This window comes from Scyliorhinus canicula, chromosome 7 (genome assembly GCF_902713615.1).
Source record: "Scyliorhinus canicula chromosome 7, sScyCan1.1, whole genome shotgun sequence".
NCBI lineage: Eukaryota > Metazoa > Chordata > Chondrichthyes > Carcharhiniformes > Scyliorhinidae > Scyliorhinus > Scyliorhinus canicula.
The window spans coordinates 2,185,028-2,210,456 of record NC_052152.1 but is presented as its reverse complement, the minus strand read 5'-3'; the positions used below and the strand labels follow the sequence as shown (position 1 = coordinate 2,210,456).

Sequence of the window (25,429 nt, the reverse complement as noted above, 5' to 3'; positions counted from 1 at the left end):
CACACATCCCTCTCAATCCCACACACACACATCCCTCTCAATCCCACACACACACATCCCTCTCAATCCCACACACACACACATCCCTCTCAATCCCACACACACACATCCCTCTCAATCCCACACACACACATCCCTCTCAATCCCACACACACACACATCCCTCTCAATCCCACACACACACACATCCCTCTCAATCCCACACACACATCCCTCTCAGTCCCACAGACACACACGTCCCTCTCAATCCCACAGACACACACATCCCTCTCAATCCCAGACACACACACTCCTCTCAATCCCACACACATCCCTCTCAATCCCACACACACATCCCTCTCAATCCCACAGACACACATTCCTCTCAATCCCACACACACATCCCTCTCAATCCCACACACACATTCCTCTCAATCCCACACACACATCCCTCTCAATCCCACAGACACACACATCCCTCTCAATCCCACACACACACATCCCTCTCAATCCCACACACACATCCCTCTCAATCCCACACACACATCCCTCTCAATCCCACACACACACACTCCTCTCAATCCCACACACACATCCCTCTCAATCCCCCACACACACACATCCCTCTCAATCCCACACACCCACATCCCTCTCAATCCCACACACACATCCCTCTCAATCCCCCCCACACACACCCCTCTCAATCCCCCCCCCCCCCACACACCCCTCTCAATCCCACACACACATCCCTCTCAATCCCCCCCACACACACCCCTCTCAATCCCACATATACACATCCCTCTCAATCCCACTCACACTCTCCACAATGCCAGATTGCTGCAGAGAGAGGCAGCAGATGGTGACACATAACCAGCCCAGGGAACGGGAGAGTAAAGGAAACGTGCTGCCCTCACACACCTCTCCTGTAATTGGGTTTGGCACCATGAATCAACAGTCTGGCTCGTGGTGATGCAGAAAGGCCGAGGAGGAGGAGAAGGAGGAAGGAATGAATGCGGAAACCCTCCAACCTTACTGAACCCAGTTTCTCAGAGGCTTCGACAGGTAGCATCAACTTGGGGGGAGAACAGATCATTATCTGTTGGATTTGTGGGCGGCATGGTGCGCAGTGGTTAGCATTGCTGCCTCCCTGCACCGAGGACCTGGGTTCGATCCGCACCGGGTCACTGTCTGTGTGGAGTTTGCATATTCTCCCCGTGTTTGTGTGGGTCTCACCCCCACAACCCAAAGATATGCAGGGTGAATGGATAGGCCGCGCTAAATTGCCCCTTAATTGGAAAAAAGAATTGGGTACTCTCAATTTAAAAAAATATCTGTTGGATTTCATTGATTGTCCACTCCACAGAAATCACCATGCCAATTATTTTACTGATGGTCATGAGGATTAGTTAACCCTTTGACAGAGTGACTCTTTCTCAGGTCAGGAATATGGAGTTTCACAGTTTAAACAGCTTCATGTGGACAAGCAGAGAGTGTGACAGGAATTACACAGCCTAAACGATCCTGGTGTTAGCAGTGGTAGCCCATCCCAAACACAGTGTCGACACACATCAGCATACTCACACAGCAGTCCGTCCAGAATATGTGCAGGAAGGGGAAGGTCAGAAGGGCTCGGTTTCCCTCCTTGGGTATCAGCTCTTCTTTAAATTGAACAAAATTAGCTTCAAGGTGGATCATCTTGGGTGGTCTCCCGTAGGACCTGGAACACAGGTGGGGAAAATGATATGGAAAATTCTGCTGCCAATCCCTCCAGCCAGCTGTGAGATGCCACCCCTGGTCGCTCAGCCGAGAACTGCCAGATGGTCGCAAGCAATGGACACGGAGCCCAGAGCATCTCCCCTCATGAGCCATGGACAGGGGGCCCAGGCTGTCTAGAACTAGGGAACACAATTTAAAAATAAAGGGTCTCCCATTTAGGAGATCAGGAACATTGTTTTCTGCCAGGCGGTCTTCACTCTGCAATTTCTCTCTCCAGGCAACACTGGAGGTTGGGTCACTGAATTTAGTCAAGACAGATTTCTGATCCACAAAGGAACAGGCAGGAAAATGGAATTTTCAGCCATGATCTCTCTCATGATCAGAAGACATAAAGGAGAGAGCGTGCAAACGTAACACAGTCACTCAAGGTCAGAATCGATGCTGGGTGCCTGGCCCATGAGGCAGCAGTGCTGCCCACTGTGCCCCCCTCCCCCCCATGAGGCAGCAGTGCTGCCCACTGTGCCCCCCCCATGAGGCAGCAGTGCTGCCCACTGTGCCCCCCCCATGAGGCAGCAGTGCTGCCCACTGTGCCCCCCCTCCCACCATGAGGCAGCAGTGCTGCCCACTGTGCCCCCCCTCCCCCCCATGAGGCAGCAGTGCTGCCCACTGTGCCCCCCATGAGGCAGCAGTGCTGCCCACTGTGCCCCCCCATGAGGCGGCAGTGCTGCCCACTGTGCCCCCCCTCCCCCCATGAGGCAGCAGTGCTGCCCACTGTGCCCCCCTCCCCCCCATGAGGCAGCAGTGCTGCCCACTGTGCCCCCCATGAGGCAGCAGTGCTGCCCACTGTGCCCCCCCTCCCACCATGAGGCAGCAGTGCTGCCCACTGTGCCCCCCCTCCCCCCCATGAGGCAGCAGTGCTGCCCACTGTGCCCCCCATGAGGCAGCAGTGCTGCCCACTGTGCCCCCCCATGAGGCGGCAGTGCTGCCCACTGTGCCCCCCCTCCCCCCATGAGGCAGCAGTGCTGCCCACTGTGCCCCCCCTCCCCCCCATGAGGCAGCAGTGCTGCCCACTGTGCCCCCCATGAGGCAGCAGTGCTGCCCACTGTGCCCCCCCCATGAGGCAGCAGTGCTGCCCACTGTGCCCCCCCCTCCCCCCATGAGGCAGCAGTGCTGCCCACTGTGCCCCCCCTCCCCCAATGTCTCCCTTGTATTATAATAATACAATTATTATTTTAAACATGGACAAATGGTGAGACTGAAAAAATGGTTGCCAATAACCACATGATGGTAATTCTGGAAGTTTCTGAACAGTTTAAAAATGCACAAAGGCCAACACATCAAACCCCTGGAATGTGACACTCCTCCCATTGTCGAAACATTCCAGCCGAGCCAACAGGTTGGATAGCAGGCAGGATGTCTGCAGCATCCAGCACTGTACAAAGCCAGAGCTATGGGGACTCATCTCCAGCATTGCCACAATGTTCCCTGCTCAAAGCACAATGGGGTTTAACATGGGGCCTCATTAGCTGAATAGCTGGACCCCATCCTGACTGGGACAGAGCGCGGAGCGGGCGAGAAAGGAGCTCGGTGCTGGCCCTGCTGCTTCCCAATAATCAAACAGATTTGGAAAATAAATCAAGTATCACATTATCAGGTACCAGTTAAGTGATTGGTTGGTGAGTATTTTACTTGTTTTGCTCATTTATCTTAAAAACATTGCGACAATTTATTGATAACAAAGGTTTTCTTCATAATAGCAGCAGTAAAGCTCATTGAAGGCTGCAGAGTTTATTAATTAATGTAAAAAAAGATAAATAATTCAAACTAAAATAAATACCTAAAAAACAAGTCTGTGTAATTCAGAACCATCTCATTTTTAGTACGGCTTTAATGAGCACAGTACATTGTAATATCTGCAACAATTATTCTAAGTTCATTAAGAAAGTAATTAAAACTACTACTGGGCGGCTAACATAGCCATGATAAGGAAATGGATGGTGGGTACGGGGTCGGTTTGGGAGCGGGTGGAGGCTGCTTCGTGCAGGGGCACCAGCTTGGCAGCCCTGGTCACGGCTCCACTGCCGCTCCCGCCGGCCAGGTACTCTACCAGCCCGATAGTGGTGGCGGCTTTGCAGATTTGGGGCCAATGGAGGAAGCATGCGGAGGAAGTTGGAGCGTCGGCCTGGTCCCCAATATGTGACAACCACCAATTTGTCCCGGGGAAGACGGATGGCGGGTTTCGAGCGTGGCGGAGGTGGGAAGGATGGGTGACTTGTTCCTGGAAGGGAGCTTCGCGAACATGAGGGCGCTGGAGGAGAAGTTCGGGCTGGCGAGGGGGAATTACTTTCGGTACTTGCATGTGCGGGATTTCATACATAGACAGGTCCTGTCCTTTCCACACATTCCACCAAGGGGGTTCCAGGTCAGGGTAGTTTCCAGGGATGAGGTAGGAGAGGGGAGAGTCTCGGATATTTATAAGGAGCTCATGGGAGCGGAGGACACAGGGACTGAGGAACTGAAACTTAAGTGGGAGGAGGAGCTTGGTGGGGAGTTGGAGGGAGGCGTATGGGTAGACGCTCTGAGGAGGGTAAATGCAACCGCAATATGTGCCAGGCTCGGCTTGATTCAGTTCAAGGTAGTTCACCGGGCCCACACGACGGTGGCCTGGACGAGCAAATTCTTTGGGCTGGAGGACAAATGCGCTAGATGTGGGGGAGGACCAGCGAACCATGTCCACATGTTCTGGGCGTGTCCAAAACTCAGGGCACACAGGCAGGGATTTGCGGACGTCATATCCCGGGTACTGAAAACAAGGGTGGCGATGAGTCCAGAGGTGGCGATTTTTGGGGTGTCGGAAGACCCGGGAGTCCAGGAGGGGATAGAGGCCGACGTTGTGGCCTTTGCTTCCCTGATAGCCCGGCGACAAATACTGTTGGCCTGGAGGGACTCAAAGCCCCCAAAGACCGAAGTATGGCTGTCGGACATTGGTATCTGCACACTAATGTATATTTTGTTACTGTTCACAATGCCAAAAATACCTCAATAAAATTGTCTGTTTAAAAAAAAAAGAAAGTAATTAAAGTAAATTAATTAAATAGCATAAGGAACAATGGTCAGACAGGTGTTATGTTGCTGCTGTGGAACGTGGGAATGTCCGGACGCCAAGGCCAAAACAAACACATCTGTAAACAGCTCGAGGAATTGCGGATCAGGAATGTAGACGCCGAACTGCAGACACTGCGGAATAGAAGGGACAAGGAGAAATAGCTGGGCACTTTGATCCTGAAGAAGGTCACACCTGTCTAATCTGTTTTGTCAGTGGTGAGGGAGGAGGAGGAGGATGTGATTGTGAGTGAGGCAGACCAGACAGGAGTGGAGGAAAGCGAGGCCAGCAAGGTGGATAAGCCAGGCTGGCCATGGTACAGAAACTGTTCAAGTGGGGGAAGCAAACAGGAACAAAGTGATAACAGTGAGTGTAAGAGTCCTTCCCATTCCTTCTTGTCTATTCCCCACCAATTCCCTTGTTTTCCTTTCTTTTATTCTTTACCGTTACATTTTGATCCATGGATGATTTATGGAGCTGTGTCTTTAAGGCAGGCTACCACTTTAATTCAAGCAGAAGAAAGCATTGGCCTGGTGCCTTTATTTCATACAGCAGGTTCCAGAAGGCGGTGATATTTTAGACTGCCGATTGGAGATTGGCTGGTCTCAGTGATGACTCAGTTTGATTGATTTGGCTGATGGTCAATGAATTGGCCGAAAAGGATGTGTTCTGTCCTGTAACAGGTGGTGACTGGATATTATTCCACTGGAATGTTTTTCAGAGCCGCATGGTTCACTTTTGATTCTTCAGCTTGGATGGAGGGTTCAAATTATTTCTCTCCCAAAATATCCAGCTGAACCGTCTCCATAAGGCCACTGTGGGGGCTGACTCTTCCCCTCTCTCTCTACTCAGGCCACTGTGGGGGCTGACTCTTCCCCTCTCTCTCTCTCTCCATAAGGCCACTGTGGGGGCTGACTCTTCCCCTCTCTCTCTCTCTCTCTCTCTCCATAAGGCCACTGTGGGGGCTGACTCTTCCCCTCTCTCTCTCTCTCTCTCCATAAGGCCACTGTGGGGGCTGACTCTTCCCCTCTCTCTCTCTCCATCAGGCCACTGTGGGGACTGACTCTTCCCCTCTCTCTCTCTCCATCAGGCCACTGTGGGGGCTGACTCTTCCCCTCTCTCTCTCTCTCTCTCTCTCTCCATAAGGCCACTGTGGGGACTGACTCTTCCCCTCTCTCTCTCTCTCTCTCCATCAGGCCACTGTGAGGGCTGACTCTTCCCCTCTCTCTCTCTCTCTCTCCATAGGCCACTGTGGGGACTGACTCTTAGAACATAGAACATAGAACAGTACAGCACAGAACAGGCCCTTCGGCCCTCAATGTTGTGCCGAGCCATGATCACCCTACTCAAACCCACCCTATACCCGTAACCCAACAACCCCCCCCCTTAACCTTACTTTAATTAGGACACTACGGGCAATTTAGCATGGCCAATCCACCTAACCCGCACATCTTTGGACTGTGGGAGGAAACCGGAGCACCCGGAGGAAACCCACGCACACAGGGGGAGGACGTGCAGACTCCACACAGACAGTGACCCAGCCGGGAATCGAACCTGGGACCCTGGAGCTGTGAAGCATTTATGCTAACCACCATGCTACCCTGCTGCCTCTTCCCCTCTCTCCATAAGGCCACTGTGGGGGCTGACTCTTCCCCTCTCTCTCTCTCTCTCTCTCCATCAGGCCACTGTGGGGGCTGACTCTTCCCCTCTCTCTCTCTCTCTCTCTCTCCATCAGGCCACTGTGGGGGCTGACTCTTCCCCTCTCTCTCTCTCTCTCTCTCCATCAGGCCACTGTGAGGACTGACTCTTCCTCTCTCTCTCCATAAGGCCACAGTGGGGGCTGACTCTTCCCCTCACTCTCTCTCCATCAGGCCACTGTGGGGGCTGACTCTTCCCCTCTCTCTCTCTCTCTCTCTCTCCATCAGGCCACTGTGAGGACTGACTCTTCCTCTCTCTCTCTCTCTCTCTCTCCATCAGGCCACTGTGGGGACTGACTCTTCCCCTCTCTCTCTCTCTCTCCATAAGACCACTGTGAGGACTGACTCTTCCCCCCTCTCTCTCTCCATCAGGCCACTGTGAGGGCTGACTCTTCCCCTCTCTCTCTCTCCATCAGGCCACTGTGGGGACTGACTCTTCCCCTCTCTCTCTCTCCATCAGGCCACTGTGGGGACTGACTCTTCCCCTCTCTCTCTCTCCATCAGGCCACTGTGGGGACTGACTCTTCCCCTCTCTCTCTCCATAAGGCCACTGTGGGGCTGACTCTTCCCCCCTCTCTCTCTCCCCATAAGGCCACTGTGGGGGCTGACCCTTCCCCTCTCTCTCTCTCCATCAGGCCACTGTGAGGGCTGACTCTTCCCCTCTCTCTCTCCATCAGGCCACTGTGGGGACTGACTCTTCCCCTCTCTCTCTCTCTCCATCAGGCCGCTGTGAGGGCTGACGCTTCCCCTCTCTCTCTCTCTCCATCAGGCCACTGTGAGGGCTGACTCTTCCCCTCTCTCTCTCTCTCTCTCCCTCTCCATCAGGCCGCTGTGAGGGCTGACTCTTCCCCTCTCTCTCTCTCTCCATCAGGCCACTGTGAGGGCTGACTCTTCCCCTCTCTCTCTCCACATAGGGCCACTGTGAGGACTGACTCTTCCCCTCTCTCTCTCTCCATAAGGCCACTGTGGGGACTGACTCTCCCCTCTCTCTCTCTCTCTCTCTCTCCCCATCAGGCCACTGTGAGGGCTGACTCTTCCCCTCTCTCTCTCTCCACATAGGGCCACTGTGAGGACTGACTCTTCCCCTCTTTCTCTCTCTCTCTCTCTCTCTCCCCATCAGGCCACTGTGAGGGCTGACTCTTCCCCTCTCTCTCTCTCTCTCTCTCCCCATCAGGCCACTGTGAGGGCTGACTCTTCCCCTCTCTCTCTCTCCATCAGGCCACTGTGGGGACTGACTCTTCCCCTCTCTCTCTCTCCATCAGGCCGCTGTGAGGGCTGACTCTTCCCCTCTCTCTCTCTCTCTCTCTCTCTCTCTCTCCCTCCCTCTCCATCAGGCCGCTGTGAGGGCTGACTCTTCCCCTCTCTCTCTCTCTCTCTCTCTCTCTCCATCAGGCCACTGTGAGGGCTGACTCTTCCCCTCTCTCTCTCCACATAGGGCCACTGTGAGGACTGACTCTTCCCCTCTCTCTCTCTCTCCATAAGGCCACTGTGGGGACTGACTCTTCCCCTCTCTCTCTCTCTCCCCATCAGGCCACTGTGAGGGCTGACTCTTCCCCTCTCTCTCTCCACATAGGGCCACTGTGGGGACTGACTCTTCCCCTCTCTCTCTCTCCATAAGGCCACTGTGGGGGCTGACTCTTCCCCTCTCTCTCTCTCTCCACATAGGGCCACTGTGAGGACTGACTCTTCCCCTCTCTCTCTCTCTCTCTCCATAAGGCCACTGTGAGGACTGACTCTTCCCCTCTCTCTCTCTCTCCATAAGGCCACTGTGAGGGCTGACTCTTCCCCTCTCTCTCTCTCCAGAAGGCCACTGTGGGGACTGACTCTTCCCCTCTCTCTCTCTCCCCATCAGGCCACTGTGAGGGCTGACTCTTCCCCCCTCTCTCTCTCCATAAGGCCACTGTGAGGGCTGACTCTTCCCCTCTCTCTCTCTCTCTCCCTCTCTCCATCAGGCCACTGTGGGGGCTGACTCTTCCCCTCTCTCTCTCTCTCCATAAGGCCACTGTGAGGACTGACTCTTCCCCTCTCTCTCTCTCCATCAGGCCACTGTGAGGACTGACTCTTCCCCTCTCTCTCTCTCTCCATAAGGCCACTGTGAGGACTGACTCTTCCCCTCTCTCTCTCTCTCTCTCTCTCTCTCTCCACATAGGGCCACTGTGAGGACTGACTCTTCCCCTCTCTCTCTCTCTCCATCAGGCCACTGTGGGGACTGACTCTTCCCCTCTCTCTCTCTCCATAAGGCCACTGTGAGGGCTGACTCTTCCCCTCTCTCTCTCTCCATAGGGCCACTGTGGGGGCTGACTCTTCCCCTCTCTCTCTCTCCATCAGGCCACTGTGAGGGCTGACTCTTCCCCTCTCTCTCTCCATAGGGCCACTGTGGGGCTGACTCTTCCCCTCTCTCTCTCTCCATAAGGCCACTGTGAGGGCTGACTCTTCCCCTCTCTCTCTCTCCATCAGGCCGCTATGGGGGCTGACTCTTCCCCTCTCTCTCTCTCCATAAGGCCACTGTGAGGGCTGACTCTTCCCCTCTCTCTCTCTCTCTCTCTCTCCCCATCAGGCCACTGTGAGGGCTGACTCTTCCCCTCTCTCTCTCTCTCTCTCTCTCCATAAGGCCACTGTGAGGGCTGACTCTTCCCCTCTCTCTCTCCATCAGGCCACTGTGGGGACTGACTCTTCCCCTCTCTCTCTCTCCATCAGGCCACTGTGGGGGCTGACTCTTCCCCTCTCTCTCTCTCTCTCTCTCTCCATAAGGCCACTGTGGGGGCTGACTCTTCCCCTCTCTCTCTCTCTCTCTCTCTCTCTCTCCATCAGGCCACTGTGGGGGCTGACTCTTCCCCTCTCTCTCTCTCCATCAGGCCACTGTGAGGGCTGACTCTTCCCCTCTCTCTCAAGCAAGACTGGGTGTCATTGTCTTGAGACTGCAAAGACCTGAGGTCAAACGCTGATCTGAAGGCAGGATTTGATGTTGAATAAAGTGTCTCAAGAAAGAAATAGGGCTGAGTGTGAGCCTCGAGTTGAGGGTCCAGCTTGAAAAGAACTAAAACGTGGCTCTGCAGAAGGTTTGCCGACTGTAAATACCGTATTGAATGGATAACAATGCCGAGAAGACCAGCCGTAACCAGAGGCTTTCATCAGCCAGTGTGCTGGGAGGAAAGCTTGCTACAGAACCGCCATTGGAAGCAATCTGTTACCTCTACCCTTATTATTTTCCCCCCTCCCCTGTATTTGTGTCTTGTGTCCATGGGGAGTGGGTGGGACAGGGGGTAATAGGTTAGCTCGGTTATTGTCCAGTTGTAATTACTGCATATTGATAGACAGAGGGATCTGGGTGTACAGGTACACAGGTCACACAACAACGTTGGCCGAGTCGCACGGGTATGTATTGCGTACCTTCAAACAACTGCGCAACCTCAAACAGACCATTGTTTGCAGCAAACTATCCAGCCTTCAGAACAGCAACTACAACACCACACAACCCTGCCATGGCAATCTCTGCAAGACGTGCCAGATCATCGACATGGATACCACCATTACACACGGGAACACCACCCACCAGGTACGCGGTACATACTCATGCGACCCGGACAACGTTGTCTACCTCATACGCTGCAGGAAAGGATGTCCCGAGGTGTGGTACATTGGCGAGACCATGCAGACACTGCGACAACGGATGAACGGACATTGTGTGACAATTGCCAGGCAGGAATGTTCCCTTCCAGTCGGGGAACACTTCAGCAGTCAAGGGCATTCAGCCTCTGATCTCCGGGTAAGCGTTCTCCAAGGAAGTCTTTAGGATGCGCGACAACGCAGAATTGCCGAGCAGAAACTTATAGCCAAGTTCCACACGCACGGGTACAGCCTCACCCGGGACCTTGGATTCATCTCGCACCATCCATCTGGCCTGGGCTTGTGAAATCCTACCAACTGTCCTGGCTTGAGACAATTCACACCTCTTTAACCTGGGGTTACCCCTATCTCTGGATCTGTAAAGATTTAATTACCTGCAAATGCTCGCATTCAAAGTGTCGTCATGTTTCTTTGACTTTGTCTATATGTTTCTGGAACATACCTCTTCATTCTCCTGAGGAAGGAGCAGTGCTCCGAAAGCTAGTGTTTGAAACAAACCTGTTGGACTTTAACCTGGTGCTGTAAGACTTCTTACTGTGCTCACCCCAGTCCAACGCCGGCATCTCCACAACAGGTTTATTCTGAGGATTGATCACCTCTCCATCAACACCTCCCAGTGCCACCTGCATCCCCTCTATTTATATGGTGCTGTCTATTTAAACATCAAGTGAAATTTATGAGAAATAAAAACACTTAAAACACTAACCCTAACTCAAATGCTGGGCAACTGAACTCTTTCCTAACATGGTGCCATTAGCGCTAGAGGACAAAAGTGCCTCTGAAGGCATTGCCTATCTCATCAGTGCACAGTCCTCACTCAGGCAGTGAGGTAACTGCCTTAAGACATTCTTGAAAAAGCAATAGTGACTGATCTCTGCTGGGATCGGTCATTCTGCATGGTGTGCACTGGGCAAAAGAGATTCCAATTCTGTCCTGACCAAGATCGAGTCATTTTGGAATGTACATTTCCAAGAAATAATAGGAAAAAGCTTCCAGTGGTAACTTTTCTGTTATTTGCTGTGGCCGCCGTTTGCGAGGTTGAAGCAGGACAAAGGATACCTTTGGGGTGGCACGGTGGTTAGCACTACTGCCTCAGCGCCAGGTTCCCAGGTTCGATCCCGGTCTCGGGTGACTGTCTGTGCGGAATCTGCACGTTCTCCCTGTGTCTAGTGGGTTTCGTCCGGGTGCTCCGGTTTCCTCCCACAGTCCAAAGATGCTCAAGTTAGGTAGATTGGTGAGGCTAAATTGCCCCTAGTGCCCAGGAATGTGCAAGTTTGGTTATGGGATTGCAGGGATAGGGCAGGCAATGGGCCGAGTGGCCTCCTTGTGCACTGTATGATTTAGGAAACAGACCATCCCACCGCGGTGGAGAGGGGGAATGGTAATGGCACCAACAGGCCACTGGCAGTCTGTGCGGCAAAGGAAGCCGCTAGCTGTTACAGGCAAATGGTTAATGGCTATGGGAACCAGTCTGGAATTGTACAGCCTAACCCCAGCCAGCAAATATTTCGAGGTAGAGAATAAAAAACTCCAGAGTCGGTACCTTCTCCATTCCATTGGCTCCCGTGGAAGTTGCTGCATGAGTATAGAATAAACCGAGGAAAATATAACCTGATCGCCCGCACCTGGAGAGAGAGAAAAAACACGGATGGAGTTAAAGCCAAATACTGCAGGAAATCGGAAATAAAAACTGAAAAAAAAGATGCTGCAGCAACTCATCAGGTGTGGCAGCATCTGTGAAGACAGAAGACGGAAACTCTTCTGCAGAGGAAACCGAATCTCTGAAGAAACGCCTGTTAACTCAGTTTCTCTTTCCAAGGATAGAATCCTGGGTCACAATCTCCGCTAGTCAGACACCTCACCATAGAATTTACAGTGCAGAAATTAGGCCATTTGGCCCATCGAGTCTGTGACGGCCCTTGGAAAGGACACACTACCTAAGCCCATGCCCTCCACCCGAACCCCGTAACCCACCCAACCTTTTTTTGGACACTAAGGGCAATTTATCACGGCCAATCCACTTAACCTGCACATCTTTGGACTGTGGGAGGAAACCGGAGCACCCGGAGGAAACCCACGCAGACACGGGGAGAAGATGCAGACTCCACATAGACAGTTCCCAAGCCGGGAATCGAACCTGGGACCCTGGAGCTGTGAAGCAACAGTGCTAACCACTGTGCTACCGTGCCGCCCACCAGCCAGCAGGTAAAGCCTGTGTCCCCTGGTCGAGTGAATTTGCACGTTGATGCAACAGTCAAGCAAGTCCAACAATGTCTCTACTTCTGATGGGGGCTAAATAAATTTGGCATGTCTGCATCGACTCTCACAAACTTCTACAGATGTGCCACAGAGAGCATCCTATCCGGCTGCATCACAGCCTGGTATGGCAACTGATCGGCCCAAGATCACAAGAAACTTCAGAGTGTGGTGAACTCAGCCCAACGCATCACACAAGCTTGCTACCCCCACATTGATTCTGTCTACACCTCCCGCTGCCTCAGGAAGGCAGACAGCATTATCAGAGACCCCTCCCACCCAGGCTTTGCCTCTTCCAGACCCTTCCATCAGGCAGAAGGTACAGAAGTCTGAAGACCCGCACATCCAGACATAGGAACAGCTTCTTCCCCACAGCTACTAGACTCCTCAACGACTCCCCCTTGTAGCCACCTGGGGTGGCCACTGCCCAACACAAAATGGAAGATTGCAAGGAATACAGGGAAAATGGACATGTTGGAAAGCAAGCAGCTTGCAAGGCGATTGTATATTGGGACAACTGCAGAAACCAGTTTTGACTGTTGCAGAAACCAGACAGCACTGTGAAAAGAAACCAGTTAACATACTAATGAGGCGATACCGGGCGAGTCCCCAGATACAATAGAAACAAGTTAAACACAGATCGATACATTCTATGGAAGGTCAGACCCTGTGGCGCCAGAGGAGCCCAAAACAATAGGTCCCAAGAACAGCCCCAGTGACCGAGGAACTGCCCTATGATTGGGGGGTTCAAACATATCGATTGGGAAGAGACCCAATCGATTCCAAGCAGGTAAGGGAGTCCGCCCAAAGGGGCGCTGACCCCCTGGGACCTATAAAAGAAAGGTCCCTCACATGGTTCTGTCTCCTGTCTCCTACTCCAGCCGTCGAGCAGCAGCCACCAACAAGTGAGTGCCTAACGACAACCGCTACCAGAAATAGGCACTCCTGACCCCCTTTTCAATTGATAACAATCTGAAGTCTGCAGACCAGAGCAGAGCAAGAGGCCTTGTTCCCTGACCCAGCAGTTCCTTTGAGATAAGTATTAGTTGCGGTAGGAGTAAGTTTAATCCTTTAGCGTGTGCATGGGTAGTTATTATAATTGTGTTATAATAAACTCTAGTTGTTTGGACTTACTAATTGGTGTACGGTTTTATTGCTTTGAACTTCACCTTGAAGCTTGTGGCGGTGTCTTAATGATACCTGGCAACTCCAGAGCTTAGAACAAGAAACAGAGCCAAATTGAGTGTTAAGCACACTCGCCCAGAACGAGCAACACCCTCGGACTGATCTGTTCCCTGTAAAAAAAACTATTCACAACGCCCTATGCTGCTCTTGCTCATGTATTTGCTTTGTTTGGCCCCTTGTTCCGCACTGTAACCAATCACTGTTTGTCAATGTACCATTCGTCAATGTTCTCTGACGATTATTCTTTTGTCTACTATGTACGTACTGTGTACGTTCCTCGGCCGCAGAAAAATACTTCTCACTGTACTTGGTACATGTGACAATAAATATCAATCAATCAAGAAATGTTACAGCACAGGAGGCAGACAATCAGCCCATCTTGTCCATACCAGCCCGAGGGGACCCAAGTGCCCTATCTAATCCCACCTTCCTGCACTCAGTCCATAGCCCTGGAGCTGAGAGCACTTAAGGTGCCGAACAGGTACATTTTAAATGAGTTTAGGGTCTCTGCCTCCACCACCAACCCAGGCAGCGGGTTCCAGATTCCCACTACCCTCTGTGTAAAAACATTCTTCTCCCTGTCCCCTCTACACCTCCTGCCACTTATCTTGAATCTATGTCCCCTGGTTCTAGAATTCTCTACCAAGGGAAACAATTTGATCCTGTCCACTGTATCTCTTCCCCTCATAATTTTGTTCACCTCAATTAAATCACCTCCCAACCTCCTTTGTTCAAAGGAAAATAACCCCAACCTCGCCAATCTCTCCGCGTAGCGACACTTTTCCAGCCTTGGCAACATTCTAGTAACCCTCCTCTGCCCTCTCTCCAGAGCAATAACGTCCTTCCTGTAATGTGGTGACCATAACTGCCCACAATACTCCAGTTGTGGCCTCACCAGTGTTTATACAATTCCAACATTATATCCTTGCTTTTAGATTTTATACCTCTGCCAATGAAGGAGAGCATTCCATATGCTTTCATTCTTTAAAATAAATTTAGTGTACCCAATTATTTTTTTTTCCCAATTAAGGGGCAATTTAGCGTGGCCAATCCACCTCACCTGAACATCTTTGGGTTGTGGGGGTGAAACCCACGCAGACACGGGGAGAATTTGCAAACTCCACACGGACGGTGACCCAGAGCCGGGAGTCGAACCCAGGTCCTCAGCGCCGCAGTCCCAGTGCTAACCACTGCGCCATATGCCACCCCATATGCTTTCTTAACAACCTTGTCTCCTTGAACTGCTGCCTTTAGGGACCGGTGTACTTATATTATTGTTATACACAGAGATCTCTCCCTTCATCTATCCCTCTTATATATTCCCATTTGTTGTGTATTCCCTAAAACTGTTTGACCTCCCTAAATACTGACCTCACACTTCTCTGCGTTAAATTCCATCTGCCACTTTACCGCCCACTCCACCAATCCATCTATATCATTTTGGAGATTATAGCTATCCTCTAGATCTTGGGTCTCACCCCACAACCCAAAGATGTGCAGAGTAGGTGAATTGGCCACGCTAAATTGTACCTTAATTGGAAAAAAAGATTTGGGGTGGGAAGGGGGGCACTGTGCTCGGTGAGCAGATGAGGTAAAGAGAAGGGTGAGGATTTGAAAGGAGGCATCATGATGTGGACTGCGGGCTGTGAGAAGTGGGTTCCGGGCTCCCAGCTGTGGGATGCGGGATGCGAGCTGTGGGTTGCGGGCTGCGAGCTGTGGGATGCAGGCTGCTAGCTGTGGGCTGCGAGCTGTGGGTTGCGGGCAGCGAGCTGTGGGTTGCGGGCTGCGAGCTGTGGGTTGCGGGCTGCGAGCTGTGGGCTGCGAGCTGTAGGATGCGGGCTGCGAGCTGTGGGTTGCGGGATGCGAGCTGTGGGATGCGGGATGAGAGCTGTGGGTTGTGGGATGCGAGCTGTGGGATGCGGGATGCGAGCTGTGGGTTGCGGGCTGCGAGCTGTGGGTTGCGGGATGAGAGCTGTGGGTTGTGGGATGCGAGCTGCGGGATGCGAGCTGTGGGTTGCGAGCTGCGAGCTGTGGGTTGCGGGATGCGAGCTGTGGGTTGCGGGATGCGAGCTGTGGGTTGTGGGATGCGAGCTGTGGGATGCGAGCTGTGGGATGCGGGATGCGAGCTGTGGGTTGCGAGCTGTGGGTTGCGGGATGCGAGCTGTGGGTTGTGGGATGCGAGCTGTGGGATGAGAGCTGTGGGTTGTGGGTTGCGGGCTGCGGGTTGCGGGATGCGAGCTGTGGGATGCGGGATGAGAGCTGTGGGTTGCGGGATGCGAGCTGTGGGTTGCGGGATGCGAGCTGTGGGATGCGGGATGAGAGCTGTGGGTTGCGGGATGAGAGCTGAGGGTTGTGGGATGCGAGCTGTGGGTTGCGGGATGCGAGCTGTGGGTTGTAGGATGCGAGCTGTGGGTTGCGGGATGCGAGCTGTGGGTTACGGGCTGCGAGCTGTGGGATGCGGGCTGTGGGATGCGAGCTGTGGGTTGTGGGATGCGAGCTGTGGGTTGCGGGATGCGAGCTGTGGGTTGTGGGATGCGAGCTGTGGGTTGTGGGATGCGAGCTGTGGGTTACGGGCTGCGGGCTGTGGGATGCGAGCTGTGGGTTGTGGGATGCGAGCTGTGGGTTGTGGGATGCGAGCTGTAGGTTGTGGGATGCGAGCTGTGGGTTGCGGGATGCGAGCTGTGGGTTGCGATCTGTGGGTTGCGAGCTGCGAGCTGTGGGTTACGGGCTGCGAGCTGTGGGATGCGGGATGAGAGCTGTGGGTTGCGGGCTGCGAGCTGTGGGATGCGGGATGAGAGCGGTGGGTTGCGGGATGCGAGCTGCGAGCTGTGGGATGCGGGATGAGAGCTGTGGGTTGTGGGATGCGAGCTGTGGGTTGCGAGCTGTGGGTTGCGGGCTGCGGGTTGCGGGATGCGAGCTGTGGGTTGTGGGATGCGAGCTGTGGGTTGCGGGATGCGAGCTGCGAGCTGTGGGTTGCGGGATGCGAGCTGTGGGTTGTGGGATGCGAGCTGTGGGTTGCGCGCTGTGGGTTGCGGGCTGCGGGTTGCGGGTTGCGGGCTGCGGGTTGCGGGATGCGAGCTGTGGGTTGTGGGATGCGAGCTGTGGGTTGTGGGATGCGAGCTGTGGGTTGCGGGATGCGAGCTGTGGGTTGTGGGATGCGAGCTGTGGGTTGCGATCTGTGGGTTGCGAGCTGCGAGCTGTGGGCTGCGAGCTGTGGGTTGCGGGATGCGAGCTGTGGGCTGCGAGCTGCGAGCTGTGGGTTGCGGGCTGCGAGCTGTGGGTTGTGGGCTGTGGGTTGCGGGATGCGAGCTGTGGGTTGCGGGATGCGAGCTGCGAGCTGTGGGCTGCGAGCTGTGGGCTGCGAGCTGCGAGCTGTGGGTTGCGGGCTGTGGGTTGCGAGCTGTGGGCTGTGGGATGCGAGCTGTGGGTTGCGGGCTGTGAGCTGCGGGTTGCGGGCTGTGGGTTGCGGGCTGTGGGTTGCGAGCTGTGAGCTGCGGGTTGCGGGCTGTGGGTTGCTGGCTGCGGGGGAGGTGACCCAGTGAAATAGGCCGTGTCGGACCCAGAAACCAAACAACTACCTGTGGGGGCCGTGACATCACAAATCAGTGATTAATGGAGCCGTTGTCAATGGCAACACACTGTGGTTCAAATGATGCCATTAATCAGCAGGCAAAGCGAGAGCAGCCAATCTAAGGCAGAGTAAAACCTGGCTCCCAATGCCAATGGAACATGAGGGGTCCAGCAGCAGCCGTAAGTAATCATTCTGACAGGGCTGACAGACACTGCACCCCCAAACTAACAGCCTAACTTTATGCTGATCCCAAAATACATCAGCGTTATACAGTGTACCCTGTACACCAGTAAATCTGTATCCCACTGAGATACAGTGACAGACCCGTCCCCACCAGTACATCTGTATCCCACTGAGATACAGTGACAGACCTATCCCCACCAGTACTGTATCCCAGTGTTATACAGAGACAGACCCGTCCCCACCAGTACTGTACCCCAGTGTTATACAGTGACAGACCCATCCCCACCAGTACTGTACCCCAGTGTTATACAGTGACAGACCCATCCCCACCAGTACTGTACCCCAGTGTTATACAGTGACAGACCCGTCCCCACCAGTACTGTATCCCAGTGTTATACAGTGACAGACCCGTCCCCACCAGTACTGACCCCCAGTGTTATACAGTGACAGACCCATCCCCACCAGTACTGTACCCCAGTGTTATACAGTGACAGACACGTCCCCATCAGTACTGTATCCCAGTGTTATACAGTGACAGACCCATCCCCACCAGTACTGTACCCCAGTGTTATACAGTGACAGACCCGTCCCCACCAGTACTGTACCCCAGTGTTATACAGTGACAGGCAAGTCCCCACCAGTACTGTACCCCAGTGTTATACAGCGACAGACCCATCCCCACCAGTACTGTACCCCAGTGTTATACAGTGACAGACCCGTCCCCACCAGTACTGTACCCCAGTGTTATACAGTGACAGACCCGTCCCCACCGGTACTGTACCCCAGTGTTATACAGCGACAGACCTGCCCCACCAGTTACGTACCCCAGTGTTATACAGTGACAGACCTGCCCCACCAGTACTGTACCCCAGTGTTATACAGTGACAGACCCATCCCCACCAGTACTGTACCCCAGTGTTATACAGTGACAGACCCGTCCCCACCGGTACTGTACCCCAGTGTTATACAGCGACAGACCCGTCCCCACCAGTACTGTACCCCAGTGTTATACAGTGACAGACCCGTCCCCAGCAGTACTGTACCCCAGTGTTATACAGTGACAGACCTGCCCCACCAGTACTGTACCCCAGTGTTATACAGTGACAGACCCATCCCCACCAGTACAGGACCCCAGTGTTATACAGTGACAGGCCCGTCCCCACCAGTACTGTACCCTCGGTGTTATCCAGTGGCAGACCCTTCCCCACCAGTACTGTACCCCAGTGTTACACAGTGAGACTCATCCCCACCAGTACAGTAATCCAGTGTTATACAGTGACAGACCCTTCCCCACCAGTACTGTATCCCAGTGCTATAGTGACTGACCCATCCCCACCAGTACTGTATCCCAGTGTTATACAGTGACAGACCCATCTCCACCAGTACTGTATCCCAGTGTTATACAGTGACAGACCCGTCTCCACCAGTACTGTATCCCAGTGTTATACAGCGACAGACCCGTCTCCACCAGTACTGTACCCCAGTGTTATACAGTGACAGACCCGTCCCCACCAGTACTGTACCCCAGTGTTATACAGTGACAGACACGTCCCCACCAGTACTGTACCCCAGTGTTATACAGTGACAGACCCAACCCCACCAGTACTGTACCCCAGTGTTATACAGTGACAGACCCGCCCGCATCAGTACTGTACCCCAGTGTTATACAGTGACAGACCCGTCCCCACCAGTACTGTACCCCAGTGTTATACAGTGATAGACCCATCCGCACCAGTACTGTACTCCAGTGTTATACAGTGACAGATCCATCACCACCAGTACTGTACCCCAGTGTTTTACAGTGACAGGCCCGTCCCCACCAGTACTGTACCCCAGTGTTATACAGTGACAGCCCCTCCCCACCAGTACTGTACCCCAGTGTTATACAGTGACAGACCCGCCCCACCAGTACTGTACCCCAGTGTTATAGAGACAGACCCGTCCCCACCAGTACTGTACCGCAGTGTTATAGTCACAGACCCATCCCCACCAGTACTGACCCCCAGTGTTATACAGTGACAGACCCATCCCCACCAGTACTGTACCCCAGTGTTATACAGTGACAGACCCATCCCCACCAGTACTGACCCCCAGTGTTATACAGTGACAGACCCATCCCCACCAGTACTGACCCCCAGTGTTATAGTGACAGACCCGTCCCCACCAGTATTGTACCCCAGTGTTATACAGTGACAGACACGTCCCCACCAGTACTGTACCCCAGTGTTATACAGCGACAGACCCGTCTCCACCAGTACTGTACCCCAGTATTATACAGTGACAGACCCATCCCCACCAGTACTGTACCCCAGTGTTATACAGCGACAGACCCGTCTCCACCAGTACTGTACCCCAGTATTATACAGTGACAGACCCATCCCCACCAGTACTGTACCCCAGTGTTATACAGTGACAGACCCGTCCCCATCAGTACTGTACCCCAGTGTTATACAGTGACAGACCCGTCCCCACCAGTACTGTACCCCAGTGTTATACAGTGACAGACCCGTCCCCACCAGTACTGTACCCCAGTATTATACAGTGACAGACCCATCCCCACCAGTACTGTACCCCAGTGTTATACAGTGACAGACCCGTCCCCATCAGTACTGTACCCCAGTGTTATACAGTGACAGGCCCGTCCCCACCAGTACTGTACCCTCGGTGTTATCCAGTGCCAGACCCTTACCCACCAGTACTGTACCCCAGTTTTATAGAGACAGACTCATCCACACCAGTACTGTACCCCAATGTTACACAGTGACAGACCCGTCCCCACCAGTACTGTACCGCAGTGTTATACAGTGACAGACCTGTCCCCACCAGTACTGTACCCCAGTGTTATACAGTTACAGACCCATCTCCACCAGTACTGTACCCCAGTGTTATACAGTGACAGACCCGCCCCACCATTACTGTACCCCAGTGTTATACAGTGACCCGTCCCCACCAGTACTGTACCCCAGTGTTATACTGTGACAGACCCATCTCCACCAGTACTGTACCCCAGTGTTATACAGAGACAGACCCGTCCCAACCAGTACTGTACCCCAGTGTTATACAGTGACAGGTACGTCCCCACCAGTACTGTACCCCAGTGTTGACAGACCCATCCCCACCAGTACTGTACCCCGTGTTATACAGTGGCAGACCCTTCCCCACCAGTACTGTACCCCAGTTTTATAGAGACAGACTCATCCCCACCAGTACTGTACCCCAGTGTTACAGTGACAGACTCATCCCACCAGTACTGTAATCCAGTGTTATACAGTGACAGACGCTTCCCCACCAGTACTGTACCGCAGTGTTATAGTCACAGACCCGTCCCCACCAGTACTGACCCCCAGTGTTATGCAGTGACAGATCTGTTGCCACCAGTACTGTATCCCAGTGCTATAGTAACTGACCTGTCCCCACCAGTACTGTACAGTGTTATACAGTGACAGACCCGTCCCCACCAGTACTGTATCCCAGTGTAATACAGTGACAGACCCATCCCCACCAGTACTGTACCCCAGTGTTATACAGCGACAGATCATCCCCACCAGTACCATACCCCAGTGTTATACAGTGACAGACCCTTCCCCACCAGTACTGACCCCCAGTGTTATACAGTGACAGACCCGTCCCCACCAGTACTGTACCCCAGTGTTATACAGTGACAGACCCGTCCCTTCCAGTACTGTACCCCAGTATTACAGTGACAGACCCGTCCACACCAGTACTGTACCCCAGTATTATACAGAGACAGACCCGTCCCCACCAGTACTGTACCCCAGTGTTATACAGTGACAGGTACGTCCCCACCAGTACCGTATCCCAGTGTTATACAGTGACAGGTACGTCCCCACCAGTACTGTACCCCAGTGTTATACAGTGACAGACCCATCCCCACCAGTACTGTACCCCAGTATTATACAGTGACAGACCCATCCCCACCAGTACTGTACCCCAGTGTTATACAGTGACAGACCCATCCCCACCAGTAGTGTACCCCAGTGTTATACAGTGACAGACCCGTCCCCACCAGTACTGTACCCCAGTGTTGACAGACCCGTCCCCACCAGTATTGTACCCCAGTGTTATACAGTGACAGACACGTCCCCACCAGTACTGTACCCCAGTGTTATACAGCGACAGACCCGTCTCCACCAGTACTGTACTCCAGTGTTATACAGTGACAGACCCATCCCCACCAGTACTGTACCCCAGTGTTATACAGTGACAGACCCATCCCCACCACTGTACCCCAGTGTTATACAGTGACAGACCCATCCCCACCAGTACCGTACCCCAGTGTTATACAGCGACAGAACCGTCCCCACCAATACTGTACCCCAGTGTTATAGTGACAGACCTGTCTCCACCAATACTGTACCCCAGTGTTATAGTGACAGACCTGTCTCCACCAGTACTGTACCCGTGTTATACAGTAACAGATCCGTCCCCAACAGTACTGTACCCCAGTGTTATACAGTGACAGACCCTTCCCCACCAGTACTGTACCCCAGTGTTATACAGTGACAGACCGTTCCTCATCAGTACCGTACCCCAGTGTTATACAGAGACAGACCCATCCCCACCAATACTGTACCCCAGTGTTATAGTGACAGACCTGTCTCCACCAGTACTGTACCCCAGTGTTATACAGTAACAGATCCGTCCCCAACAGTACTGTACCCCAGTGTTATACAGCGACAGCCCCTTCCCCACCAGTACTGTACCCCAGTGTTATACAGTGACAGACCCTTCCTCATCAGTACCGTACCCCAGTGTTCTACAGAGACAGACCCTTCCTCACCAGTACCGTACCTCAGTGTTGTACAGTGACGGGCCCTTCCCCACCAGTACCGTACCCCAGTGTTATTCAGAGACAGATACTTCCCCACCAGCACTCTTTAATAAGAACAAAAGAACTATGAGCAGGGGTAGGCCATCTGGCCACTCGAGCCTGCTCCGCCATTCATTGAGATCATGGCTGATCTTTTGTGGACTCAGCTCCACTTTCCAGCCCGAACACCATAACCCTTCATTCCTTTATTCTTCAAAAAACTATCTTTATCTTAAAAACATTCAATGAAGGAGCCTCTACTGCTTCACTGGGCAAGGAATTCCATTGATTCACAACCCTTTGGTGAAGAAGTTCCTCCTGAACTCAGTCCTAAATCTACTTCCCCTTATTTTGAGGCTATGCCCCCTAGTTCTGCTGTCACCCGCCAGTGGAAACCACCTGCCCGCATCTATCCTATCTATTCCCTTCATAATTTTATATGTTTCTAGAAGATCCCCCCTTATACTTCTAAAATCCAACAAGTACAGTCGCAGTCTACTCAACCTGTCCTCATAATTCAACCCCTTCAGCTCTGGGATTAACCTAGTGAATCTCCTCTGCACACCCTCCAGTGCCAGTACGTCCTTTCTCAAGGAGACCAAAACTGAACACAATACTCCAGGTGTGGCCTCACTAACACCTTATATAATTGCAGCATAACCTCCCTAGTCTTAAACTCCATCCCTCCAGCAATGAAGGACAAAATTCCATTTGCCTTCTTAATAACCTGTTGCACCTGTAAACCAACTTTCTGGGACTTGTCCACTAGCACACCCAGGTGTCTCTGCACAGCAGCATGTTTTAATATTTTATCATTTAAATAATAATCCCATTTGCTGTTATTCCTACCATAATGGATAACCTCACATTTGTCAACATTGTATTGCATCTGCCAGACCCTAGCCCATTCACTTAACCTATCCAAATCCCTCTGCAGACTTCCAGTATCCTCTGCACTTTTCGCTTTACCACTCATCTTAGTGTCATCTGCAAACTTGGACACATTGCCCTTGGTCCCCAACTCCAAATCATCTATGTAAATTGTGAACAATTGTGGGCCCAACACGGATCCCTGAGGGACACCACGAGCTACTGATTGCCAACCAGAGAAACACCCATTAATCCCCACTCTTTGCTTTCTATTAATTAACCAATCCTCTATCCATGCTACTACTTTACCCTTAATGCCATGCATCTTTATCTTATGCAGCAACCTTTTGTGTGGCACCTTGTCAAAGGCTTTCTGGAAATCCAGATATACCACATCCATTGGCTCCCCGTTATCTACTGCACTGGTAATGTCCTCAAAAAATTCCACTAAATTAGTTAGGCACGACCCTCAATGGGGTTATTTTGGGATTTAATGGTGTTTATTTGGGTTTATTTTGTGGTATTTGTGGTTTATAAGTTTTTTTTTGGAGGGTTTTAGGTGTTTATTTGGAGTTTATTTGTAGTTTGTTTTTTGGGGGGTTTGAAGGGGATTATTTGTGGCTTTTTTAAAGAGGTTTATTTGGGTCTTTTTGGTGTTTTGGGGGTTTATTTGTTTTAGGGATTTGGGGTTTTAGGGGTGTTTATGGGGTTTTGTGGTATTTTGTGGGGATTTAGGGGGTGGATTGGGTTTATTTGCGGGTTTATGGGATGTTTTTGATGTTTATTTGCGGGTTTTCGGGTGTTTATTGGGGTTTTAGTGCTGTATTTGCGGGTTTTAGGGTGTTTATTGGGGTTTTAGTGCTGTATTTGCGGGTTTTAGGGTGTTTATTGGGGTTTTAGTGGTGTATTCGCGAGTTTTAGGGTGTTTATTGGGGTTTTAGTGCTGTATTTGGGGTTTATTTGCGGGTCTGACTCACATGTCGCCAGCGGCCGGTTCTCCATTGGGGACAATCCGCAGCTTCTCCTCTTTCCGCCCACAACAACGTCACTCCCGCTTCCGCTCACAACAACGCCGCTTCCGCTCACGGAACGCCACTTCCGCTTCCGCTGACAGCGATGCCACATCCGCTTCCGCTCACAACAACGCCACTTCCCCTTAAAGGCAACGGCGGCTCCGTCTATTATCTCTCGGCCAAAATTGACAGCGTCTTAAAGGGGCAGCTACTGATCCCAGAAAAATCCCAGAATGATTCCAGGAAAATCCCAATCTGATCCCAGACTGATTCCACCCTGATTGCAGACTGATCCTGGTCTGATTCTGGACTGATCCCTGACTAAATCCAGGTTAAAGTCCAACAGGTTTGTTTCAAGCACGAGCTTTCGGAGCACAGCTCCTTCCTCAGGAGAATGGAGAGGAATGGAGAGGGATGGAGAGGAATGGAGAAGGATGGAGAGGGATGGAGAGGAATGGAGAGGGATGGAGAGGGATGGAGAAGGATGGAGAAGGATGGAGAGGAATGGAGAAGGATGGAGAAGGATGGAGAGGGATGGAGAAGGATGGAGAAGGATGTCCCTCTTCATTCACTGAGGAAGGAGCAGTGCTCCGAAAGCTCGTGTTTGAAACACGCTGTTGGACTTTAACCTGGCGTTGTCAGACTTCTTACTGTGCTCACCCCAGTCCAACACCAGCATCTCCACATCATGGCTAAATCCAGACTGATCCCAGTCTCATTCCTGATTCATTCCCGGCTGATTCTAAAATGATTCCAGATTGATCCCAGTCTGTAGCCAGACTGATGTCAGACTTATAACAGAATGATCCCAGACTCATTCCAGACTAATCCCAGTCCGATCCCAGACTGATCCTGTTTGATTCCTGACTGATCCCAGACTGATTCCAGTCTGATCTCAATCTGATCACAGACTGAACTCAGAGTCATCCCAGACTGATCCCGTGTGATCCCAATCTGATTCCTGATTGATGAAAATGAAAAATGAAATGAAAATCGCTTATTGTCACAAGTAGGCTTCAATGAAGTTACTGTGAAAAGCCCCTAGTCACCACATTCCGGCGCCTGTTCGGGGAGGCTGGTGCAGGAATCGAACCGTGCTCCTGGCCTGCCTTGGTCTGCTTTAAAAGCCAGCGATTTAGCCCAGTATGTTAAACCAGCCCCTGACGCCAGGCCGATCCCAGACTGATTTCACACTGTAATCATTGCCTCGATTGATAACAGCAAGTGCCTCATTTTCCTTTTTCACCACCCTATTAACCTGCTCTTCTGCCTTCAGAGATCTCTGGACAAACACTCCAAGGTCTCTTTGAACAAAGAAAATTACAGCTCAGGAACAGGCCCTTCGGCCCTCCAAGCCTGCACCGACCATGCTGCCTGTCTGAACTGAAACCCCCCCAC

At 52.4% G+C, this 25,429-nt stretch overlaps 1 protein-coding gene across 1 annotated transcript; it reads right to left on the bottom strand.

Moving 5' to 3' along the window:
- Positions 1 to 1,322: 1,322 nt before the first annotated feature.
- On the bottom strand, positions 1,323 to 24,098 carry LOC119968710 (trafficking protein particle complex subunit 10-like). Its single transcript, XM_038801310.1, has 3 exons — positions 23,996 to 24,098; positions 11,666 to 11,747; positions 1,323 to 1,696 (listed from the first exon to the last, which is right to left on the bottom strand). Exons 1-3 carry the CDS (start codon positions 24,018 to 24,020, stop codon positions 1,507 to 1,509), a joined length of 297 nt encoding a protein of 98 aa, XP_038657238.1. The 5' UTR covers positions 24,021 to 24,098; the 3' UTR covers positions 1,323 to 1,506.
- Between the last annotated feature and the right edge of the window lie 1,331 nt (positions 24,099 to 25,429).

Bases quoted from the DNA above. Each gene is read 5' to 3' on its own strand.
- LOC119968710 (XM_038801310.1), bottom strand. From the start codon at position 24,020: ATGGAGAACCGGCCGCTGGCGACAT. The intron at 11,748-23,995 runs GTGAGTCAGACC...CTCTCTCTCCAG, and splicing joins GAACCGGCCGCTGGCGACAT to GTGCGGGCGATCAGGTTATA. The intron at 1,697-11,665 runs GTACCGACTCTG...CCTGTGTTCCAG, and splicing joins GAGCCAATGGAATGGAGAAG to GTCCTACGGGAGACCACCCA.